Source organism: Citrus sinensis, chromosome 4, assembly GCF_022201045.2.
Source record: "Citrus sinensis cultivar Valencia sweet orange chromosome 4, DVS_A1.0, whole genome shotgun sequence".
NCBI classification, from domain to species: domain Eukaryota; kingdom Viridiplantae; phylum Streptophyta; class Magnoliopsida; order Sapindales; family Rutaceae; genus Citrus; species Citrus sinensis.
This window is the reverse complement of record NC_068559.1, coordinates 24,860,476-24,885,243: the sequence shown is the minus strand read 5'-3', so window position 1 is coordinate 24,885,243 and position 24,768 is coordinate 24,860,476. Positions and strand designations below refer to the sequence as shown.

Sequence of the window (24,768 nt, the reverse complement as noted above, 5' to 3'; positions counted from 1 at the left end):
CTCTATCATCTTCTTTTTAAGACTTATATTCTTTTTACCAATCTTCATTAGCTCATCATGCAAATCATTAAAAGCATCATGCAATTCATCATATGTAGGAAGAACACTTACCTCATCAAGTTCATCACATGATTCTTCCCCAATGGCCATGAGAGCTAAGTTTGTCATTTCTTGTTGTTCATCCTCATCACTTGTTTCCTCATCGCTATCATCCCATGTGGCCACCATAGCCTTCTTCTTGAATTTGTTGAGAAGAGGACATTCCGGTCGTATGTGTCCGGGCTTCTTGCATTCATAACAAGTGATTGGCTCCTTCTTCTCCTTCTTATTCTTGTAGCCTCTGAACTTTCTCTGCTCATTATTCTTCTTGTAAAATTTTCTGAATCTTCTAGCTAACATAGCCAACTCCTCATCATCCATTTCGCTTTCCTCATCACTCTCACGTTTTGAAGCCTTGAGAGCAATGTTCTTCTTCTTTTCCTCATGCCCTTTTTCAGCTGCCAAATCTTCTTCATATGAAATAAGAGAGCCAATTAAATCATCAATAGGTAACACATTTAAATCCTTGGCTTCCTCAATGGCAGTCCTTTTTGGTCTCCATTCCTTAGGTAGAGACCTAATGATTTTCTTGACTTTTTCGCTATTTGAAAAAGTCTTTCCTAGGGCTCCTAGAGTGTTCACTATGTCCGTGAATCTAGTATACATAGAGTACACATTTTCATTTTGTTCCATTTGGAACAATTCATATTGTCGAGTGTACCTACTTATTTTAGATTCTTTCACTTGGTTCGTGCCTTCATAGACAACCTCAAGTTTGTGCCAAATCTCATTAGCACTTTCGCAACTAGACACTCTATGAAACTCTTTCTTATCTAGTGCACAAAATAAGGCATTCATGGCTTTGGAATTTAGAGAAGCTTTTCTCTTTTCAAATTCATTCCAATCCCGTGAAGGTTTTGGAATATCTTCTCCGACTTCATTTTTAGTCAAGGGCATGAAAGGACCATCATTAACGATTTCCCAAATCTCATAATCTAAGGCTTGCAAGTAAATTCTCATCCTAGTTTTCCAATATGGATAATCGTTTCCATCAAAGTAAGGTGGTCTAGTGGTGGACTGTCCTTCCCTAAATGTGGAATCGTTTTGAGTTGCCATTGATCTTTAACTCTAGATGGTTAAATCTAAATAAGAGCACCTAGCTCTGATACCAAATGAAATACAAGTGTGCAACCCAAGAGGGGGGGTGAATTGGAATTTTAAAAATTATCCTAACAAATCCACACAACAAGCAATCTAATGTCTTAACAATAATAGAAAACAATAAGTTCAATAATAGCACGATAATTAAAGAGTAAGGGAGAAGAGAAACAAACACACGAATTTTTACGTGGTTCGGCAATCTCCGCCTACGTCCACGCCTCCAAGCGATCCAAGCTCGAGGATTTCACTATCCAAGCCTTTCCAAGGCTTCAACAATTACAATTGACTTTGAGGTGTCAATAAACCTTTACAACAAAGAGATTATCTCCCAATCTCTTCACTCAAGTGTCTCACACACTCAAACTCTTACAAATAAATTGAAGAAATGAAAGATACAATGAAACTCACTCAATAAGTAGATATTCAAAGATGAAGAACAATGAATGATTCAATGATTTGTGTTTTGCAAGTTGTAAGCTCAAGATATCACGTGTGCTTTTTGTTTTTGCTTGTTGGAGAGATTAAAAATGAGTTGGATTTGAGTTTTTATAGTTTGAGCTCGAAAACTAGCCGTTATGCACATTTTGGTCGTAACCGGATTACCGGTTATGGACAACCGGAATTCCGCTTAATGTTACCGTTACAGCTACAAATTTGAATTTCTGAACATCCGGATTTCCGCTTTGTCACATCCGGATTTCCGCTTACGCTCAGTAGCTTACTGCCCAACAACCGGATTTCCGTTTGTCAGGATCCGGAATTCCGCTTTTAATTCGGATAGATTCTGCCTAAAATCCGGACTTTCGTTTGTCATAATCCGGATTTCCGCTTGCTACAGTAACTGCTACAGTGAATAGTTTTCCAAATTTATAGTTTGACCCCAAAACTTTATAAAACTGTAGTGTGGCCCAAAACGTTATGAAAGTTTGCAAAAAGGTCCAATTTCAGAACTTTAGAATAATGCTTTGTCAATCCCACAACTTTATGAAATTATGACTTTGCCCAAACTATGTGAAATTATAGAATGGTCCAAAAATATTTAAATAGTTTCAAATAGGTCCAAATCCGAAATTTAAAATACTATCAAAGATTTTAAAATTACTTTCATTTTAGTCCAAAATGCTTTAATCCCATAACATCATTTTCTTATTATAAAAGCACAATTCATAAATCTTGACTCAATAAATACATGTGGTTTGTTATCATCAAAATCAATATTTATAAACATATAGGCTAACAGCTGCTGTTAGATCCTCCTGCTGCTAGATCCTCCACCGCTTTGATTATTATCGTTTTTTGGTTTTGCGTTTTCTGCCGCGTACGAAAACAATGCTTCATTCGCTGCTGCTGCAGCTGCTGCCGCGGTGTTTTCATCACCTCACTGTCATTACAAATTTAGACAAATTTTACAAATCCGCGTTTAATTAATTACACGCATATTACTTCCTCACCGCGTTCGCCGACTAGTTGTCCCATCCACAATTCCATTAATTCCCTTTGCTTCTGGTAATGTTTATAAATTACTGCCTGCCCAGTTTTTTTTTTCTTTTTTATTTCTTTCTTTTTTTTAATGTAAATATTTTATTAATTCTTCAGGATAAAGTTATGATACAACAATAATGTTTATTATTCTATTTGATTCCTTACAAAAAAAGTTACAAAAAAACGTTCCTTGTCCTCTCGTTAACCTAGATCCTGCAAAACCAAAAAACGATAATAATTATAGTTTACGTAAGCAACGTCTAATTTCAATTGCATGTTGCGTTTTGCATAATTTTATTCGACGAGAAAATGCAAGTGATAGGTTATTTGGGGACTTTGATGTGTAAGATTTGGTTACCAACGATGAAGGAGACACTAGTAGGCCACTTACTAATATTGATTTATCTCCAGCAAGTGTCGCAGAGATGAATGCTACAAGAGATGAAATTGCAGCTTTTATGTGACATGATTACATACGTAATGCATAATGTGTGTCATGTATTTTTTTATAATTATTTTGTTTAAATCATGTGTTGTAATGTATATCTTAATTATATAGTGTAAAAACAATGACAATGTCAAACTTTTTTTAATTAATGTTAATTCTTAAACTTTATTATCACGTAGTTTTTTTATATTAAATTTGGTTAAATTATTTTGTTGTATTTGTGTGTATTAGCTAAATAATTATTTTATAACTATAAATATAATGTAAATGATTAGTAAAAACTGTTTTTGAAAAAAGCACTACCAAACGCATATTCTCTGTTTTTAATAATTTTCAACTGTGTCTACCAAACGCATATTACTGTTTTCAGTTTTAAAATATAAGATACAGAAAATGATACCAGACGCATATTTAAATTCGAAATACAGTAACTGCAAAACACCATTTTCATTTTCGTTTTTATTCTCATAAAATACAGATTCAAAAACAATACCAAACAGGCCCTTAGTGTTCCTTGTTGTTTCTTTTTAGTAAGATAATTCTAAAATTAAGAGCATCTCTAAAAGGCTCTATAAATTCTACTTTTCAAATATTCATTTACTTACCTATGTAGTAAATAGATGAGTGAAAAATGATATTGTTCTCCAAAAGACTCTTCAAATATAAATGAGTTAATATTATTTTAATTAAATAACTATTTTTTAAAGGAAAAGTCAATAGTAATTAAAGCATATTTCTATTTTTCTTCAATAAAAAGTAATAAAATATAAATTGAAGAGGGAGAAAGTAACTCTTCAAATTTGAAGAGAGAGAATCATTTCTTATTTGAAGAATCTTAATTGAAGTGTCTTTTGGAGCCTTAAATGTTAATGTAGCTCTTCAAATAAGTAATAAAATATTATTTGAAGAGTTTTTTGGTGATGCTCTAAGATAATTTAGTAATATTTTTAGATGTGTAACGATAATATTCATAGTTATATTTTGTTGCAAATGCCTCTTGGTCGATATGTTAGTATTTTTTGGTAGTTTTTAAGAAGTGTTACGGATAATAACCGCACAAGTTCAGTGAGAATGTGTGATGCGACTTAAAAGAAGAAGAAGATAGGTTAAGCACGGTTGGTTGAACAAGGAATATATTATTCTATTAGAAGCTTTTGGCTATATTTAGGTTCTTGTAATTTGCAAAGGCTTTCCGTGCTGACTTTCAGCAAATATTAAAATTATATAATAGGAATCTCGTATATATCCAAATTTAAGTTTAGAATAATGCTAAAGTCTTCAATTAATCTTGGGATATCATTTAGGAACTTTAGCTCTTTCTTATATTTGCTATTTAAAATATAAAATTCTTGTTAATTTTTTTTATATCTCCTATAATCTTAAAGACAAATTATTTTATTTTATTTTATTTTTAATCAACTCACGCACTTATTAAAATTCAAATCTAAGATCTGAATTTTAGAAGGATCATTTATTGTTGCCGAAGCTAAACCTAATGCTTCACAAACTTTATATGAAAGAATCCAAAAATAAATCATGAGAATTGCGCATCCAAAGCGAGATGAACATAATACGGGCAAAACTTGAAATCCAAAGCGACATGCTAATTTTTAAATTGACCAATTTTCGCAATTCAAAAGCATACACAATATACATAAAATTAGAATGTCGTTTTTTTTTTAATATTTATTTTAAGGAATCTTTCCGTAAAAATTAATTAAACTGAATTCTAAGTAATTTTAGTATTTTAGGGAACATGTTAAAAACTGAATAAAAAGGAAAATTAATCGAATTCAATTGCTTGAATTGGTCTACACAGTCTCCTTCAGAGGGGATTCTGCTGCTGACTGATTTGCTTTCTGTGTTTTTGAACTTGTGCCGCATTTATCGCTTTGTCTCTGTCGTTTGTACCGAATTTTGCATACGATATAACTCTCTACCTGAAATTATATAATTGCAGGTACGGCGTTAACTAAATTGAATACAACTTAACTATAATAAATGTAATTTGAAAGATGAAGCTGAAGTGAACGACTACTGCATATATACGCGAGTCACCTTGGCATTCACGTCTTCATCCAGCTTGTTTCTTCTGATAGCCGAAAAATACAAGGGATTTACTCTAAATTCATGCACGACCCAGGGAGTCTTGATCCCTCTAGGCGCCTTTCCCTCGTAGAAGATCAAAATTCTCTTGAATCCAACAATCGCTTTCCCACTCAGGATTGGCAAATCTCGACCAGTAGGCTTCCAGTAACCACTACTTGTCCGTCTCCGCTTTCCTGGTCGGGTGAAGAAATACGCCTCATCTGGTTTCCCATACTTGAATTCACCTGCATCCACACATCTCTAAATTAGCTATACATATTTTACCATAAAATTAATTTAGCTTTCTTTTTTTCAACTAAAAGTGAGCAAACTCTAACTCCAACTTACTGATTGGAAGTTGATGGGGATCAAAAGCATACAAATCAATTTCTCTAATGATATTGGCAGGAAGCTGTTGGCCAGATATCTTCTTAATAAGGTAATGGGTAATTAGCTCGTTACCACGCGGTGAAAACCGATATCCCAAAGGTAAATTATACTCTTCATCATCTTGGTTACTTCCGCGACCCCCTGAAATTGAATACGCTAACAAATTATTGTTACTAGTGGCGCCTGAAGTTTGCTGCGAGTAGGAGACAATGTCTAGCAAAGCCATGAAGACGAGCTTATCAGTAACAGTAAGCTAGTGTTTTCTAGATCTCAATGTCTCTGATCTTACATACATTTATATACTAAGCGAGATTCTCGGAATTTTTTTCTTGTCTTAACTCTAAAGAATCCGAATCCCCCTAGGATTCTGATTTCTTCTTCGGGAAAATCGTATTACTCTTTGTCTCTCAAGGATTTGAATTTCTGTGATTAAAATAATTAAATAAATAGATCTACTGCATACTTTGACTTGACCCCTTTGTAAATTCCTAATTTTAATGTTATGACATACGTTATCAAGTGGTTGGATTTCTAAGCAGGAAACGTAGGTTATTACGTGACGCAGGTATTAAGGCTGATTGCTAATTTATGAGGTCTATTTTGCAACTATATACAAAGATTGAAAAGGGGGGGTGTATGATAAATTAACAGTAGTGCCGCTTGACTAGGATCTCTTGTTATTCTCTTATTCAATACCTCCAAACTATCCCAATCCCAAGTTTTGGATACATATATGAAGAACACTATTAGATATACATATATTTTCATGCATGTATGTTGGTTTAGGAGTAGTATGTTAAAAAAATTTTAGCTCATCAAAGGCCCTAACTAAGCTGTGTCAGTAAGGTATATATATATATATATTCAGATATCTGAAAATTTTAATCCAAATCATTGCATTAAATCACTAACACAGCTTTTTCCGGAAATTGATGGAGGTTGTATCATAGTTCCATATAAATATAATATCAATCATTCAGCTTATGATACATTTTCAGTTACTAAATTTAAGTCGTGAGAAGATAATAATTACTAAATTTAACTCCCAAAAAGATAATAAAGATATGTGCATGGTTCTTGTTAAGTGGTATTAGGAGGGGTAAGGCCCCCCTCCCCCCAACCAATAATCTCTGTCTCACATATTTGGCCTTGGGGTCAAAAGTATAGAGACACTCGTTCTCCTTATTAGATTGTTAGTGAACTTGAGCTCTAATACCTTATAGATTGTTGGTGAACCTGAACTTTAATACCGATATTAGGTGGTCTTAAACCTCTCTCTCTCAATTGAAAAATTAGTTCAAGAATTGAGATTTTTTTTCACTCTTATAAACTCACTAACGGTCCCTTCCTAAATTGATGCGGGATAACTTCATCTATTCTATTTCTACAAAATCAAGACTCTGTGGTGCAATGGCACCCACAAAACATATAAAGAAATCAAAACAGTAAAATTATCCTTAAATCGATTCTGCTGGAAGTGTTTGTTAGAATTTACGGATATGTGTTTGTCATCCTCATACATGACGGTGGTCCTTTAACCCTGCTACATGCTATAAATTTGGGCACCATCTCATTCAAAGGTCAGAACTGGCCCTGTTTCTGATTTCTTTGTTTCTTGGCTTTCATATGCTTGTTGTTATCTTGCTTGTAATGAATTTTACCTAGCATATAAGTCTCAATCTGCAACATATATATTAAACCAAAACAATACTGTCAAGTAAACTACCACAAAGCTGCTTCCAAAAATCCTAATAATCAATTAAAGCTTATACATCATTTCAACTTTCGTGCTAATAATTACTACTTTGATTCAGGGTTGTGACTCGTTAATTAGATTGCTTTGAATGGATTTGTTCATTGCATTAGCAAGAATATACAAGGGATTAGCTATAAATTCATGTATAATCCAAGCATCCAGCTACTTCTTATCCCTCTCGATGAGTTCCCAGATAGAAGATGGAAAATTTCTTAACCCAACTCTTGTTTAGCCACAAAATATCTTTTTATATTTACCAGTAGCCTTCTAAAAACCATTGTGTAGTCCGTTTAGTCTGGCTTGACACAACATATATATCAAAACAGTATTATGTATCATTGCAAACAGAAAAACGACATACTGATGGGGAGTTGATGAAAATCATAGGAGTACATATTGATCTCTCTAATAATATTCATTTGGAATTGGTGGCCCTATCATCTTGTTAGCTGGCAGTTGAATGCATGATTAGCTCGTCCTTGTGCAGCGAAAAAGCGACACTTGATCAATGGTAAATCCAACTTGTTTTTTTGATTGCTTTTGATAAAAACTTAAAAGTGTACATGTAATAAGGATAAAATTATTAGTTTTTCACTTAAAATATTGATTAATGTTCTCATAACTTATAAATTATACGAATGCTCGTCTAATAAATTTTTATGTTAAATTAATTTGCAATATGTTAATTTTTATCTTGTAAATATTTTTCAGGAATAAAGATGAAATTGGAATTTAAAGCAAAAACAAAGAAGAATTGCTGGAGCAATTTGAAATGTATGTAATTAATAAATATTTTTTTAAAATAAAATAATAAAATAATAAAAAAGGTGAGCAACCATGCTCGTGATGGTCAAGCGGCCATCTTGCCACCTGACCATCATACCTCTCAATGTATATATATATTTATAAAATAATAATAATAATAATAATAATAATAATAATAATAATAATAATAAAGACAAGGGGCTGCAAGCGGGAGAGGAGAAGTTGAGAGAGAAGGGAGTGAAGTTGAGTAAATCTTTCTTTCTTTCCTTTCTTATTTTCTGGTGTAATTAATTTTATTGTAATATATTTTAAAAGTTTGTCAAATAAAAAGAGTGTTTTATTTTCTTTCAATATAAGTAGTTAATTTTATTAAGTTGAGGCGGAATGTAAAGCTCAATGTTTCAAATTATAAAATTAATTACTTTCTCAAGTGAGTTTTAAGTTTATTTAATTCTTTTTTTATTATTTTTATGTCATGTTAATTTATAGATTTCCTTTTATTTGTATGGTATTTTGAAATAATGTCGATACATTAATAGAGTTATGGCATATTAGGTACTTGATTCCATATTTATCCACACACATAGTTAGTTAGGAATTAAATGATATAATAATTAACTGATAAAAGTGAAGCAAAATATAAAAATGAAAGAGTATTAAAAATATAGTTTGAATACTGAGAGTGAATCTCATAACCTTAGCATAATTTTAAATTGATTTCATGTAATTTATCTTCCTGCAATTAATTTTATTTATTTAACAAATTGACTACTAGATTTTCAATTCTTTATGGTTCGACATCGGACTCACTGGATTATATTATAAGTAAACACTCTTATACTTATAAGTAGTAACACTTTTGAGTCGTGTCAATTTTCATAAATAACTCGTTGAGTAAGCTAACAATTGCTTTCTTCTTCCTCATCTCATTGTGATTGTCTCTGTAGATTCTCTGAAGACGACAAGTCTTAGTGACGCCGATGTTGTTGTCTTACCGTTGACTTGTTTCTTTTATATTTAAAATAAAAATCAGAATTGAATTTTAGTACTACTAAGATTATGTATATTGTAAATAAATAATGAAAAATGTTAAAAGAAGATAGGGTACAAATTTTATATTCCAACTTTGCAATAATTTTGTGGTTGCATTAAGTGAGTAAACCAGTATCAATTTTAGATGAAAGGCACTTTTGATTTAATTTAAAATAGAAAAATTTCTATGATATTGTATTAATTTTTACAGTATCAATAATCTATTTTTTTAAATTGTCCATTCGATGTAAGGATGAAGATCTCCACCCTTAATTTTAATTTTAATTTTAATGAATTAAAACTAACATTCGAATGTACGAAATGATCCGACAGAGTGCGAAGGGTGGCGTGCCACGCTTGTTCTCACCACTGACAACACAAGTGACAAGGTTAGTTTCTTTTAAAGATTAAAATTATTTCTTCAATTATTTGCAGTTTTTTTTTTTTTTTTTAAGTTCATTGTAAGAAAGAAATACCAATCTAGTGGAGATACTAATCTTAATTATTTTTCATGCTCGTCAGCAGAGATAGCAAATTAAGTATATTAATTATAATAATTATAATAATCTAGCAAATTAATTAAGATTCAAAACATCTTCTAATTGTTTTTGTTTTTGTTGTTGCCCTAAAGAAGCCATGTGCTGTTACAGGAGTGTTGAATGAGGGACTTACTGCATATATTTATAGGACGCGGCAAATGGATGTTTTTGTATTGGAGACAAAGATACCTTCTAACTGTTTGTCTACGCGGAGACTTTCTGCCGAAATTGAATCCTTTGTTGGATACCTAAGGTGTCTTCTAAAAAGTGTTTTCAGTACGTGGACCAACATTTCATTAAGCTGAATTTTAACACATTTAGAGAAATAAGTGCCAACTAACAGCTGCTATAATGACTAATTATAACTACCATCATATCATCTTTGATGGAAAAATAAAATATAAAGGAAATGGTAAACAATTACTTGGCCCCTGAGATTATGTAATGTAACAAAATACACTATCAGAAGATTACAGAAGGCTCAGAAGAATCAAACAATCGCATAGGACACATCAATAGCTGGAGGACAATTCTAAACTTCCGCTATTGTTTTTTGTGGCCATGTTGTGCTATTTTTTCATATTTAAGTTTTCTTCCATCCTTTTCATGGTCGAATTCGGATTTTTCATTTTTGTTTTTAATTTTGGAATCCTCTCTTTCCAATTTAAGAAGAGACGACTCTGTGACTGTGGGTCACACTTAAAAATAGCGGATTTTGGTTGACTTCTGAATGGGATGAGCTGGGTTTGGATCAAAATATTCAGTAGATTCGGACGAATTACACCGGTATTCTGAATCACTTCATGATCACTAGCCTTTTACTAGTGTTTTTCAAAACTGTTTTCATTTCTGATCTTCAAAATATAGGTCTGTCAGGAGTATACTCGTTGATTTAACTGTCGCAATCTTTCGTATTACATAATCTCTTGTAATAATAATCTCTTGCATGTCATATTATAGGCAGTAAAATGTCCACTTCTGATAGCTGGGACGGGACAAAAAGAGGTTTTGAGGTTCCAGTTAGGCATTTTGCTAGTAGATGAGAGGATTTGGAGTTCAAATCGCTATTTGTTGTAGTGATAAAAGGTTTGGAGTTCAAATCGTTATTTGTTGCAGTGATAAGGGGTTTGGATTTTGAATTCTCTGTTAAAACCCCGTTAGGATTTTACTTTGAATTCGTCGTGATGAGAAAACATTGGCCATGTAGATTGATTCTTTATTGAAGTAAATCATATCACATACTGGGCATCCATGGAAACTCATCAAGAGAGATGGAGAATTCATCCAAGAAATTGCTTGCTTTATTAAATTCTTTCATCATCATCCTTGCATCCGAAGAAAGAAAACGTAAAACGAAATCAAACTTGTGTAGTCTAATCTGCTTAGCTTTTAGGCTTTTGTTATTTTGCATACAGCGTAACTCACAATTCTGGTCTTGACATCGTCATTCATTTGATCCGCAGGAATTAAACGGGGATTGACTCTGTACTCGGTCATAGACCAGGCGCTCTTTTGCCCTTCGGGCTCTGTCCCCAAATAAAAAGTCCAATTTTTCTTAAACCCCACCATCACTTTCATTTCCCTGTCAGAATATACAGGCACATCGACACCATCAGCCTCCCAGTACCCGCGCTTCGTAACCACCCTCTGCACCATTCCCTTTCCACGTTTATTAACTAACCACGCATAAAAATAAGTCTCATTTGCCCTGCACCTCTCGTCTGCAAAACAAACAAGATAAATGGTGTGTTATTATTTGATAGAAAAATAATATTATCACCGTACTGATTAGTTCGGATACTAGCGGCTTTAGTGCTAAGCTTGGCAATTCCTCAAAGTAAGCCTAAAACACCCTAACAATCGCATAGCAAAGGAAGCTTTTTAATGAACTTATGAATGTTTGGCTTAAATGAGACCAGCTCTTCATACATGATCTTCAAGCACATGTATCTCGAGATACAAAAATAATTGCTTCTCACTTTTCCTCCAACGTGCGACATTAGTGTTCTAAAAATTAAAATATCCATGTAATTTCAACAAATACTGAAAAAAGAATTTAAACCGTAATCAAGAAAAATTAAAGCGGCTGGCCTACCGAATACGACGTCGTTAGGATCAAACGTAGACAAATCCATGTCTTTAATGGGATACAGCGGAGTATGCTTAGTGCCCAAGATCTTGCTTAGAAGATAAGGCTGAATTACTTGATGATCACGCGGAAAGAAACGAATCCCTACCGGCACATATCCATCTTCAAAATCAATACGTCCCCGATTTTTTGAATTAAAAGATTTCAACGCACTTGATCTTTGTTCTTCTAATTCTAATATTTTATTAGACGAAGACGAAGCAGGAGGAAGAGAAGAAGACATGAGTTATGGTTGTAACGAAGGCGTTTGAGGAAATGCCTAGACGAGAGGGTACGTAACCAATTGGAGCAACATACTACAAGTTTGTAGGAAGCGGTAAAGGAATTTTTTTTTTTTTTTTTTTCTTCAATTGTAGATTCACGCGGAAACTTCCGGTTCTGACGAATTTAAATCCTCTTCTGATAAGGATTTCTATTTAAAGATTAAAAAAAAAAAGAAAAAGAAAAATGGACCAATCATCCTAACTTTGTCGGTGGGATGAGTTTTGGTTCACTTTTGATGGGCTTCGTTTGTGTCATGGACAGGATCTAGTGTTGTTGACTTGGCCCATAATGAGGTTCATGCTCTGCCAAACACTGTAACAATGCAAGATGGGTAGGTTTGGTTTCCGACTTTCTTCAATTGGGTTGGGCAATGAAGAATTGGTCTAAATTGAATTTTATTTAGGATTATCTTGTGTAATTTAACATAACATTATATTGGTTTTATCTTATGTTTGATGTAATATAAGATTGGACAAAGTTTTATATATAATTTTGACATTGAATTATTGGTGTTGTCTCATGTTTGATGCAACGTTAGATTGGATAAAGTTTAATGTATAATTTTAACATTGAATTAATTGAAAATAAATAAATACAACCAGATATGATTGTTGGGACCTAAACCCAATCTAAAAATCTGAAAACAACAAAAAGAGTAAATAAACAAATTCTTACAGCTACAAAAAGACCTCGACCTCGATGATGAGACTAAGGAGGTGCTAACTCCATAGTTTCAGTTGTTGAATTTTAATTATTTCATTTAATTTTTATAAAAATTGCTAAACTCTATCGAGATGAAATCATGAGACAATTATCAGTTAAGACAGGATAAATAGCATTTAAATATAATCATATTTATTCATCAAAGCATGAAATAATTAGTGTCATTGAGGTTGTAAGTTGTTCAAATACATTAATCGTATGCCAGTTTTACTTCCTGTTTCATCATTTTTAATGATTAATCAATTTGTTGAAGAAATTAAATCAAGATAAAAGGAAGCAAAGATAACACAGTGACGTAAAACTCGGATGAAGAATGCTCTCCTCCTTAAGTTATAAGTAAAAATCAAATCAAAACCTGTGATTAGTAGATTAATGAGAAAAAGAATCTAGTAGACAAAATTTTAAAAAAATTTCATAATTGTCATAAAAATCTAATATTAGATTCGTATGTGGTTTAACTAGTAAACCAGTTAAAGATTTCTCAAAAGTAAAATACATTTATTATTGATGATTAATTACTTATTATTACTTTTTACAAATTACAACTTCATAATCAATTGAATTTCCACTAAGGCTGGCTCATTGCATTGAAAAGAAAGCACACATGCTAAATCTCCTATCCAGCAATTAGTTGCATACAATAAATGCAAAAGCAAAAAAATAGAAAATCCAGCTCTTGTGTAATTACTTGCATTATTCTTAACAACTCATAATTAACTAGATTCTGTAAACAACTTGCATCAGTACATATAATTCATTAACTTCAATATAATTAACCATGTATAGGCTTCCTTTTTCTTTCTTGTTCATTTCATACATTGTCCTATATAAACGTACCATTGCCTCCACCATTTTCCAAGCATGCAGGTGATTTAAGAATTGAGTGTATATTATCACATAGAGAGCTAATAAATGGCCGGCCGTGAGGGGTCTATTCTTTTATTAATGGCTATGGCGCTGAACCTCTTTAGCTCAGCTTCAACGTTAACTGAGTGGAGTCCCGCACATGCAACGTTTTACGGTGACATGGCTGGCAATGAAACAATGTGTAAATTACTTCAACCTCGATGTCGAGATTTTTCTTTCCTTTTCTTTTTCAGAAACATAGCTTGCAATCCTGAGAAATTGAACCATTAATTTCGTTTTCATTTTGCACGTAACATCCATGCAGACGGAGCTTGTGGCTACGGAGACCTATTTAAACAAGGGTATGGCCTCGAGACAACAGCTTTAAGCACAGCTCTTTTCAACAATGGCCGAACTTGCGGCGCCTGTTATCAAATCGTGTGCTATAACTCCAAATGGTGCCTGAAGGGGGCGGGTGCTATTGGCGTAACTGCGACAAATTTTTGCCCTCCGAATTACAGCAAACCCCATGAAAATTGGTGCAATCCTCCCCTGAAACACTTTGATTTGTCACAACCCATGTTCCGAAAAATTGCAGAGTACAAAGGTGGCTTTGTCCCTGTCTTGTACCGAAGAGTGTCTTGCGTTAAATCTGGAGGGGTTATGTTTGAAATGCATGGGAATCCTTATTGGATACTTGTTTTAGTGTACAATGTTGGGGGTGCTGGTGAGGTGATTGATGTGAAGATTAAAGGATCAAGCACGGGTTGGATACAAATGTCGCGAAACTGGGGCCAGAACTGGCAAACTTCTGCACAATTACTAGGGCAAAGCTTGTCATTTCAAGTCACTACCAGTGATGGCAAAATGGTTCAATTTGATGATGTTGCACCGCCGCATTGGCAATTTGGTGATGTGTTTGAGGGCAAACAGAATTTTTAAGCAGCACCATATAACTAAGTTTAAGACCCTAAAAGCTAGCTGCTTCTGCTAATTAGTTGTATGTAATGTAGTCCAATTTGGATCCTAATAATAACATGCTTATTTGAGTAAATGAGAAATTAAGAACGACTTTCGGGACTCAAATTAATGATTTTAGTTTTATCTATCTTTTCTTTATAATGAAGAATTAACTTTAATTTTCATATTGCCTTGAAAGCTTTCATGTCTCATATAAAGACGAGGTGTGTCCTAATAGAGTTAATTGGTAACTTGTTTGATGAACACAAAAATCTGTGCATACAGAAAATCAATAGGTTCTGTTATTGATATTAGATTTATCTGAGTAGCTTGAGTGAAGCTGTAGGACTACCCTTAGTATTCCTACTTCAATTTGTCACCAATTTTCAATATGAGAAAAAAGTTAATTCATTAGCTCTCCTAGTAACATGTGGGAAAGCCAACTTAATACAACTTATGCTAACTTAAGGTAATTTTCAGTTTCATCCCTTGAGGTTTTGGGTCCCTTCACTTAGATAGAATGTATAAGGGTATTTTCACTTTACACCCCTACCGTTAGTATAAAGTTTAGTTGACTGATAATTGATTGTATAAATGACTAAATACCCTTGCGTATGTAAAACAATATTCTAGATGTGTACTGGGCACTGGATCATTCACAAATTTAGTCCCAAATTATATTAAAATCTCAATAAAACTCATGAGAAATATACTTATCAGTATCACCACCCAAAAAGAAATAAATACATGCATTTGTCATATCACTGCTCTAAATCTTGCCTGAAATATCCATCTTCAACAAAATGTTAACCAACCTAACAACTGTTTATGCAATGAATATTCACAATTTAGAGACCAAAACATATAACCCAACTAAAATTAGTCATGAAAAGTTCTTAATTCTAGTAGCAGTCAACCTCCAAAATCAACCAACGAAGAAATAACAAACTAAAACAACAATTTTTATCATGGGTTTTCATGATTTGAAGGAAAAAAAAAAAAAAAACAACACATGCACCAACTCTGCAGACCCACATCAGCATTATTGTTCAACCTCAACTTCACTTTTAGCTCATCCCAACACTGTAAAAAGGAAAAAAAAAAGTATAACAAAAAAGGAAAGTTTCAGTTACCTGGCATGCGACTCCATCGTAAGTGGGTGGATTCTTGGTCGTTGCCAGTATTTACTCAAGGTCGTCGAATTAGTTTGAACTCTTACATCAGTTCCCGTCAAACTTGATTATGATTGCTTTCCCGACATCTTGTTCGTCACAACAACTAATTCGCTTAATGCGTTAATGAGGATATGAATTTGCTTTTTCAATTTGTAAAGATAAAAATTAAACAAATCATTGTTTTTGATTTGGTGTAAAATCCATTGAACACTAACATGCTTATGTTATTACCCAACAAACATTTGATATAAAACCCATTGAACACTGACATGCTTCTGTTATTACTCAACGGACATAACAATGTTTTTGACATGTTCCAGTTTCAAAAGTGTAAAAATTCAAAATGTTTTTACTATTTAATCAAGTTAGCATGTAATTACTTAAATGCCCTCACATATTAAATATATACTAAACTTTATACTAACGGTGGGGTGTAAAGTGGAGATACCTTTATACATTCTATCTAAGTGAACGGACCCAAAACCTTAGGGGATGAAACTGAAAATTACCCTGCTAACTTATTTAGGACACAGGGGTATTAAGGACAATGCTTTATATTATATATACTTCAATTTCATCACAACTTTCAAACATCATATTATAAATTGTTTCTTTACACTCTTAACTTTAAAGTTCAATTCTATATCTCCATGCTTGTATATCGAACATAATTTCACCTAATACATCAATATAATTCTATCAAATCAATGCAGCAAGGTTACAGTATAAAACTTAATGAATTCAAAGCCGCCCCCCCCCCCCCCCCCCAACCAAAAAAAAAAAAGATTAAAAACCAATTTCCTTATAAAAGAATAAACTCTTTCATTTTGTTGAATTTAGGAAGTTCTTGAACCACTGAACAGAGTTCTTAGGGTATCTCTTCTGATTGTCCTTATAATCCACAAAATATAGACCGAATCTTGAAGTGTAACCAGCTGCCCACTCCCAGTTATCCAATAATGACCATACAAAATACCCTTTCACATTGCATCCATCTTCCCTGCATCATTAATCAAAATATATCATTTTAGCTTTTGTTTAGCCAACACTTTAGAAGTCACTAAATACTGAAAATTGTATGTACAAGTACACTTATATGTGAAGTAGTATGTATTACATACTTGATTGCAGCTAGCAAGTTTGTTAAATAGTCGTTATGGTATTTGATTCTTTTATCATCCTTCAGAGCTTCTTTAGTTGGGGTGAATCGATTATTTGGATCATCCATCCCTGTGATGAACATGAAAAATGAATATTCATCAGCTCAATAATTACTTTCTTTTTAGATGAAATAAATGGTTATAGTTGGAAAAAGAAAAAAAAGATCACCATTTTCAGTGATAATGACAGTGGGGTTCCTATACTTCTGCTTGATGTAATTCATTAAGCTTCTCATTCCACGAGGCACTATGTACAGCCATATTGAATTTGCCTGCAATGAGATGGAAAATAAATTTGCATGATTAGCCATATGAACTAAACAATATTTGAAGAAAAATAAATAAATAAATACTAATTAACTCATATGGTTACACATACCCTGTCTGCAATAGGTTTCCCATTTTTGAATGCTGAAAAACATGTGAAAACAATAGCTTAGCGGTTAGCACCCTTGTTTCTGATGTTTTTAGAACAAAACTTATAAGCTTCCTGTACGTTGGATGCCTTAAAATCTCAAATGGGAGGTTCTTTTGACTTACGGATGGTAAGGGCGCCAGCATCTGCAAGGGAGTCATTAAGCACAACCCCGATTAAATTAGTTGCATTACGTTGAGCATAGAAAGTAGTGTAGTGATTGATTCCCACGAAATCCAAAGATCCCTTGAGGAGAGCAGCCTCAGAGCTGGTGAATCTTGGCAGCCGGCTTCCTACTCTATTCCTCATTGAACTTGGATAATCTCCAAACATCAAAGGGTCTAGAAACCTGTAATAACTCTACAAATTAGAATTTCAACCTTTGTGTTGGTTTCCGGAAACTCTTGACAAATCAGAAAGATAAAGGTGTAATTATATTTACCAGCCAAGTTGGAAATCTTGGGCTCTTTGAGTTGCTTCAGCGTCTTCTGTGGAGTTTGATGCAGATTCATACCAAATAACATCAAACGCTATCCCAAGTGATCCACCCTGTTTTGCCTGTATGGATTGAGGACCAACCAAGTGAGATCCTAATTCCAGCTCCAGTTGTTTAACATAATGAAAATTGTTGGTGATGTGATGCCTCTCAATTTTAACATTAACGTACTAAACTTCACCTTGTATTTTTTTCTGTATATATCTGCCACTTTTGCATGAGTAAGGAGAGCGTTGTGGGCGACAATGTAGGGCTCAGTAGCAGAGTTCCCAGCCCTGCAGAATAGATGAAGAAGGATTGAGCACCTTCCAGGTGCCTGCAGCCCCACATCATAGCCTTGTATGGTAAATGTATGTGGCTCATTGAATGTAATCCAGTGCTTCACCCTGTCACCAAATTTCTGGAAGCATGTCTCGGCATATGTAGCAAAGTCATTGCTGTAAATGAGACACAGCATATGAACCAATTGAATCATTTTAATGATCTGTAATTGGATATTTTTACCAAAAGGAACTATACTATACAGTTGGAGTTGGAGTGTAAGAGCATTCTAATTTTACATGATTTGGCGGTCAAGCCATCCTTTGTATTTGTCATCCAAGGCTTGAGGTAGGTCCCAGTGATAAAGAGTCACATATGGTTCAATTCCTGCGCATGTTTTGAGCAGTTAGAATCTCTTTTTTTTTTTTTTTTTTTTTCCTTCTTCCTTACATTCCTCACAAAGCTGAAAAATTTTGGAGGATACCTTTAGCAAGTAAAGCATCAATGAGTTTGTTGTAATGATCAACACCTGCCTGATTTATTTGCCCCGTTCCATCTACAAACAAGAACAATATGAGAATTTTTCTGAATTTCATCTCTAATTAATCAACAATGATCAATAGAAGTGCAGCAATTAACGAGTTTGGTGCTAAAAGCTTACTGGGGAAAATCCGAGACCAAGCAATAGAAAACCGGTAAGCATCCATGCCCATGTCCTTCATAAGTTGTACATCTTCCTGAACTCAAACACCAAAGCCCATTATAATAAATTATCAATTATTTAGCTGATGAAAACAATTTTGATCAAAATAAAGCCATTCTTTGATTGGGGGTCAGTATTTCTAGACTCACAGGGTAGCGGTGGTACTGATCCACGGCAACATCAGCATTACTATTATCCAGTATCTTACCTGCAGCAGAATTTGAAGAGATTCATGAAATAAAGAGGCCTACTCAAGCCATATTAGATGTGTTATAGTTGTTCATGGCATTTTTAAAATATTTTGAGCAAATTATGATGTGTTACCAAAAGTATGTGAAAATGTGTCCCAGACAGTCGGTCCCCTTCCATCCTCTTTCACTGCTCCTTCATACTGCCCAAAAAAAAAAAAATAATAAATAAATAAATAAGGAAATTATCCAGCAGCATTATTACTTTCACCAAGAATCTAATCAATCGAATTTTTTTTTTTTGGAAAAAATGGGATCCAATGCCATAGAATTAAGATTCTGAAGCTTTGTGTTAGACTCTTCAAAGTCTTGTTGTTTCTACGGATTGTGATGTTATCTGTACATATAAACGATAATTTCAACCATGGAATCTTTGCTTTGCTACGTTATCTTGATTGGAGAGCGGTTCATTTTTTATCTCATTCTCCTTTTCACATACAAAAAATATAAAATAGTCTAATAAAAATTTAATACATGAATCTCAAAAGTCAGCCATCAAAGAAATCAGTTCGATTGTAGCCGACAGATGCCTTCGCCAGCTCACTTCCAGAACATATCTTAATTAAAATAAATCTATTATTCCCCATTTCAAAAAGACAAAAACTTTACACTCGACAGCTCCAGCTCCGTAGGATGGTATTGTTTTTTATGCGACATATTTTTGGGATGAGATCGCGTATATTTTTGTCCCATAAAAAAAATATAAGAATAAGAGTGATATATTTTTTTATCCCATTTATATATACAGAATGAGATTGAAATTGTCAAATTTTATCTCATCCCGTCTCATTACCGATTAAAGATGAGAATTTTTTTTAATTAAGATGTGATCCCGCATGATCTCATTTCTTTTAGAACTAGATTGAAATATATTTTTATTTTAAAAAAAATATAAGGATGAGAGTAAAATATTTTTTTATCTCTTGCGTATTATATCCCATCCCATCTCATCCCATTGACAATTCTACCGCGCGGTGGTGTCTATGAAAACAAGAAGAATAACTGGGGGTAAATTCATAAAATCATAGAATGCGAAGGTCTTTGACAAGGAATAAAAACTTTAAGAAAGCGACCGCAAATCCGGAATGTGAATGTCCCGACTTTCTAGACGAATTCGCTGGCTATATTAAAAAGAAAAAAGAAAAACCGCCGTTTTCCAACAGAAATTATGTTTGAATTGACAAAACTACCCTTCACACACTCTCGAGTCAGTGGAACAACAGCACAGCGCAAAAGCAAAAAGTTTTATCTCTTCAACACTCTTATCGTCAACTGGAATCCGAAACAACTCAGATCACACAGTGAAGATGGAAAAAGACTTGGTGCTCTTAAAAGCACCCTTCATTTCCCATTTATTTATTTTATTATGTATATGTTCTAATACATATTCATAAAAAACAATATTTCTACATATTCATGTTGAAGCCTTGCAGAGGAGAGGAGAGATAGATTCAGCTTATTAACATGGCGACTGACCAAACAGCACAAGAAGCTGCAATTTTAAACGTTGTCTGTATTTATATCTGAATTTTAGACCTCATTTTTAACCCCCCCACCCCCAAAAAACAAAAAGATTAATTAAATTAAAATGGCAATGATTGATACCAACCTGGAAAGCAGAGGATGCAGTCCCAAAAACAAAACCCTTTGGGAAGCTAGCTCTGTTAATTTGTGAAGAGCAAGTCTGGATCCCAAACGCAACCAGTAGTAGTGATACGACCAAATTAGCAATGCCGCTTTTAAACACCATGGTGTAACTTCACAATCCCCACAGAGAAATTAATGATAAAATGATACGTAAAAAGAGGTGATGCGGATGTGAAGAATAAAAGCCAAGACTCAAGAGAGGGAGTTAATTCATGTAAAGTTGTAGCAAAGCAAAATTGGTTTTGGGATTATATAGAAAAGAGGAAAGGGATGAGATTTAAGGAAAGAAATTAAAATATTGCGAAATAATAACTATTGGGGTCGTTAAGAAAGCCAGAAATGGCAGTGAGTTTGGGAATGATAAAATACGCCCCACGCAATTGAGAACTACAAAAAAAAATTGGACAGTCTGAAATTCACTTGTATGTCAGGGTTGTTGGCGTGGGGTTTGCGTATCATTTCCCACTGAGCTAGTTTAATGGTGTGCACACGGTATCAAGCCTTATAAGTTATAGTGTCTTCTAGATTGAACATGATACATAGTGGTAACGGGTCAAATGGTGGCGATGAGCCGATGGTGGCCATGGATTATATATATATATATATATAAAGAAGGTTTCTGATCAAAGATTTTAAAGTGCGGAAAAATCATAAATTTTTTTAAAATTATACGATTTTAAAGACTTACAGTTTTAAACTTTTAAGATCATTAAAAACTATATATATAAACACACACACGTATGTATGTATAAAAAATAAGAACTAATCGATTGCTTTTCAATATACGTATTTCTTTTTATGCCTTGTATTTTTTGGTATTTAACTCTTCTTTTTCTTGTTTGAGATACCCTGCTCGAGGCGTTTTTGATTGCTTTTTTAGTATATTTGTTGTTATGCTTTTTCTTCTTTCTATATTTTACTATTTTTTTTTCCTTGTTTGAGATACCTTTTACTCTAACGTGATATACTAAAATACAGTAGAGACAACACATCATTTGAGGAATGTATACATTTACTGCAAAATGTCAACTGATGATGCAAAAGGTTTCAATCAATGAGAGGTGGACTGAACCAAAACACCTATTCTAACAAGATATGTAATAAACAGAAAAGAAGACGTGTGCACAATAATAATCATTCATGTTATTACTAGATTAGATGATTGTTGTAGTGCCTTTTTATCTTTTCTTTGTTGTGTTGCATTGTAGACTTTCTCTTGATATATCACAGACCAGGTCCAAATTCCTACTGGGGAGTTTGTTTTTCATTCCTATTTTCCGTGATAATGAAGCACGGAATGTCTGTTTTGGCGTGAAAAGCTTGATTTTCATTTTGTCATATGTACGCACCACGTGCAAGATCGGATGTGTCTTTTGGTTTCTTTTTTCTTCGACCGAATAGATTGGTTCCAATGTCAATACCAAGAAATATGCGTTCAAGTGGATGCGTAAGTAATTTTCATTTGATGATTTTTTTATGATTAGAATTTTCTCACCGTGATCATCAAATTTTTTATGATTAGAATTGGATTTCTTCAGGTAGATAATATACAAAAGTTCAAATTACAACGTGTAATTAATCTGCAAGAAGTTAATCAATCAAAAACTATCTAACCGGTCCACTCATATTACACTATTTCCAAAGAAGAAGAATATTCCTTCTCGAAATATTCCAAGAGAAACTAAATAGACAAAATAGAAAAGCTTATTTATTTCAAAAAAAAAAAAAAAAAGCATCTTTGTTTCTCGATAACACCCAACCCCATACTCGCTGTGTCGGCAACTTCCAATAAGGTCAGATACAGGCAGCAATTTTCTGTTTTTTTAATTTTTGTCTTTTGTTAAATCCTTATCATAATTATGATTCGGGTCACGTCATGCCTCTATTTGGTTCATAGGGCCGAGAATAAAGGAGTTAATTCTTTGCGTGTCCGGAAGAAATGGATATAGATGACGGGACACATAATGCCTCAACACCCCTTTGGTATATAAAAGTTTATTTGCTTTCTTGCTTCGCTGGCCATGCATTGATATGAAGACTACAATCCACAGTGTGTGCTAACTATGATGACAAAATTAATTAAAGATTACTCAACAAAATCCCACCTCAGTAGCATATACGCGTGGGTCAATAATAGTGGATCTGCCTTTCCCCTCGCCGAAATCAGCTCACTTTTCTATCTCCAGTAGTCTCAGAGTTAGATCATTGATCATTTGGTTATGATGGGCGGGATGAAAAACTGATCCTTTGAATATTAAGTCTGGTTTTTTAAAGTTTTCTTGTCCGGAGAGGTTTGCCTAAACTTCCAAGAAACGAAAATGTTAAAGACGGATTTATCTTCATAATTAATTTGTAACGAGAGGATTGTCATTTTCTGCAAAATTGATCGGGATTCAGAGGATTATATACGTAAACGTAATGGTTAAAAAATTCGACAACAAACAAGATAGATTTTGCTGATTGAGTTTAATGGGGCCATAACAGTTGGACAAAGTTCGCGAACAGCTAATATAAAAACCCCATTTGATTAATTCTTGTATACGCCAACTATTTCGGGAAAGTGCAAGTGTGAAGGCAAAGGAGTCGGCATACGTGCAAGTTGTTTATACGGTAGGGCATGTATAGTAACATTTGCTCTTGCTCTAGTTGATGGCTCGATGTATATTCTATGGTATTCTGGTTAGGTAGAGTTCATGTTCAGACCATAGTTTTTGGATTAATTTATTATTGTTCAAAAGTTATTTTATGGATTTCGTACTATTCCATTGTCGAATTGTAATCATAGATTTTTGACACCTTTTCTTGTTGACTTGTGTTCTTAGTTCAATTAGACCATGAAAAGTTTTTTTTTATTTTTAATTTCTCCCCCAATTATGCACGTTTAACGCTTATATTATATATAAATATGAATATATTTTGAAATTAATTGTACGAAATAGGTGAGGACTTCGGTTCTTCTTTCAAATAAAAAAACTAAAATAAATTAATTAATTATCTAGTTGTAACTTGACCGACAATGAATGCACACTCTACTTTCTATTTAGGTGGGGTTATATGCTATTTACTCTTAATACTCTTATTTTTATCAATATTTTTATTACAAAAATACCCATGATATAAATTACTATTAAGGATATTTTATTATGAGCACATTTAATATTATTACTTTGGACATTCATTTAGGGCACTGTAATTAATGTTTAATTTTTTTACTATTTTAAATCTTAAGTTTTTTCTTCTAAATATCTTAAATAAATATTTAGAAAGGAAACTCAATATGTGAAGATTTTAACTTTTAATTTTCTAGTTTACAGTACAAATAATCTTCCTTGTTATTCCCCGATGGTTAGGTAGGTGACAATATTAGAATAGCATTGATTTTTTTTTTTTTTTTTTGGCTCCAAAAGATACATGTCATTCCACAATATTAGAATAACATTGACAATTATTCATATTATTATAAGCTAGTCTGCAACACTAAGATATTACAAACCCGCAAGCATGTTTGCGACATTATCTTCAACCAAATCCAAAGGAAAAAAAAAAAATCCAGAAATAAGTTACCAATTGCATGCCCCTTACGTCCAAATCCAACAATCAACACCTCATCATTTTCTTCAATATAGTTCAAGCAACCATCATTTGGAACAAAAGTCACAATCTTCTTTCCATGGGAAGAACCAGCAAATAGCTTCTTCCACTTGTTGCCTAGGTGACACCTTTTGTATGACTTATCAGCCCACCTTTGAATCCTATGGTGAGACTTCAGCTTGCGACCAGCTTCCATACCACGTGTCTTGGTCATGATGCTGAGTGTAGTTAATCAACTACTACGATTAAGAATTTCATCTTCACTTCTCTTCCTGATTCTAAACTCCGAATTTGCGAAGTGGAACAAACATCGTCCTTGATTTGGCCAAAGGATATATTGTTTAATTGATTTATTTGTTGGAGTGTATATAGCATTTTCATGAGTGTGTAGAGTAATTAAGATGATTAATTTAAAAAGGATTAACTGAGG

At 33.4% G+C, this 24,768-nt stretch overlaps 4 protein-coding genes across 4 annotated transcripts; 1 reads left to right on the top strand and 3 right to left on the bottom strand.

The window, feature by feature from the left end:
* Window positions 1-4,844: 4,844 nt before the first annotated feature.
* LOC107177684 (NAC domain-containing protein 2-like) lies at window positions 4,845-5,834 on the bottom strand. The gene is made up of 3 exons (XM_052439931.1): window positions 5,567-5,834; window positions 5,189-5,463; window positions 4,845-5,070 (listed from the first exon to the last, which is right to left on the bottom strand). The coding sequence occupies exons 1-3, from the start codon at window positions 5,832-5,834 to the stop codon at window positions 4,942-4,944; spliced, it is 672 nt and encodes a 223-aa protein (XP_052295891.1). The 3' UTR covers window positions 4,845-4,941.
* Window positions 5,835-10,979: 5,145 nt separating this feature from the next.
* LOC102626620 (NAC domain-containing protein 45-like) lies at window positions 10,980-12,235 on the bottom strand. Its single transcript, XM_006484109.3, has 2 exons — window positions 11,796-12,235; window positions 10,980-11,421 (listed from the first exon to the last, which is right to left on the bottom strand). The coding sequence occupies exons 1-2, from the start codon at window positions 12,070-12,072 to the stop codon at window positions 11,090-11,092; spliced, it is 609 nt and encodes a 202-aa protein (XP_006484172.1). The 5' UTR covers window positions 12,073-12,235; the 3' UTR covers window positions 10,980-11,089.
* A 1,205-nt stretch (window positions 12,236-13,440) lies between these two features.
* LOC102625836 (expansin-A23-like) lies at window positions 13,441-15,142 on the top strand. The gene is made up of 2 exons (XM_006484284.4): window positions 13,441-13,884; window positions 14,008-15,142. The coding sequence occupies exons 1-2, from the start codon at window positions 13,749-13,751 to the stop codon at window positions 14,622-14,624; spliced, it is 753 nt and encodes a 250-aa protein (XP_006484347.2). The 5' UTR covers window positions 13,441-13,748; the 3' UTR covers window positions 14,625-15,142.
* Window positions 15,143-16,355: 1,213 nt separating this feature from the next.
* Window positions 16,356-21,349, bottom strand: LOC102626910 (beta-glucosidase 40). Its single transcript, XM_006484110.4, has 13 exons — window positions 20,710-21,349; window positions 19,177-19,243; window positions 19,002-19,060; window positions 18,811-18,886; window positions 18,634-18,705; window positions 18,449-18,536; window positions 18,070-18,325; window positions 17,835-17,950; window positions 17,518-17,741; window positions 17,357-17,388; window positions 17,147-17,249; window positions 16,939-17,047; window positions 16,356-16,817 (listed from the first exon to the last, which is right to left on the bottom strand). Exons 1-13 carry the CDS (start codon window positions 20,848-20,850, stop codon window positions 16,640-16,642), a joined length of 1,521 nt encoding a protein of 506 aa, XP_006484173.1. The 5' UTR covers window positions 20,851-21,349; the 3' UTR covers window positions 16,356-16,639.
* Window positions 21,350-24,768: the final 3,419 nt, after the last annotated feature.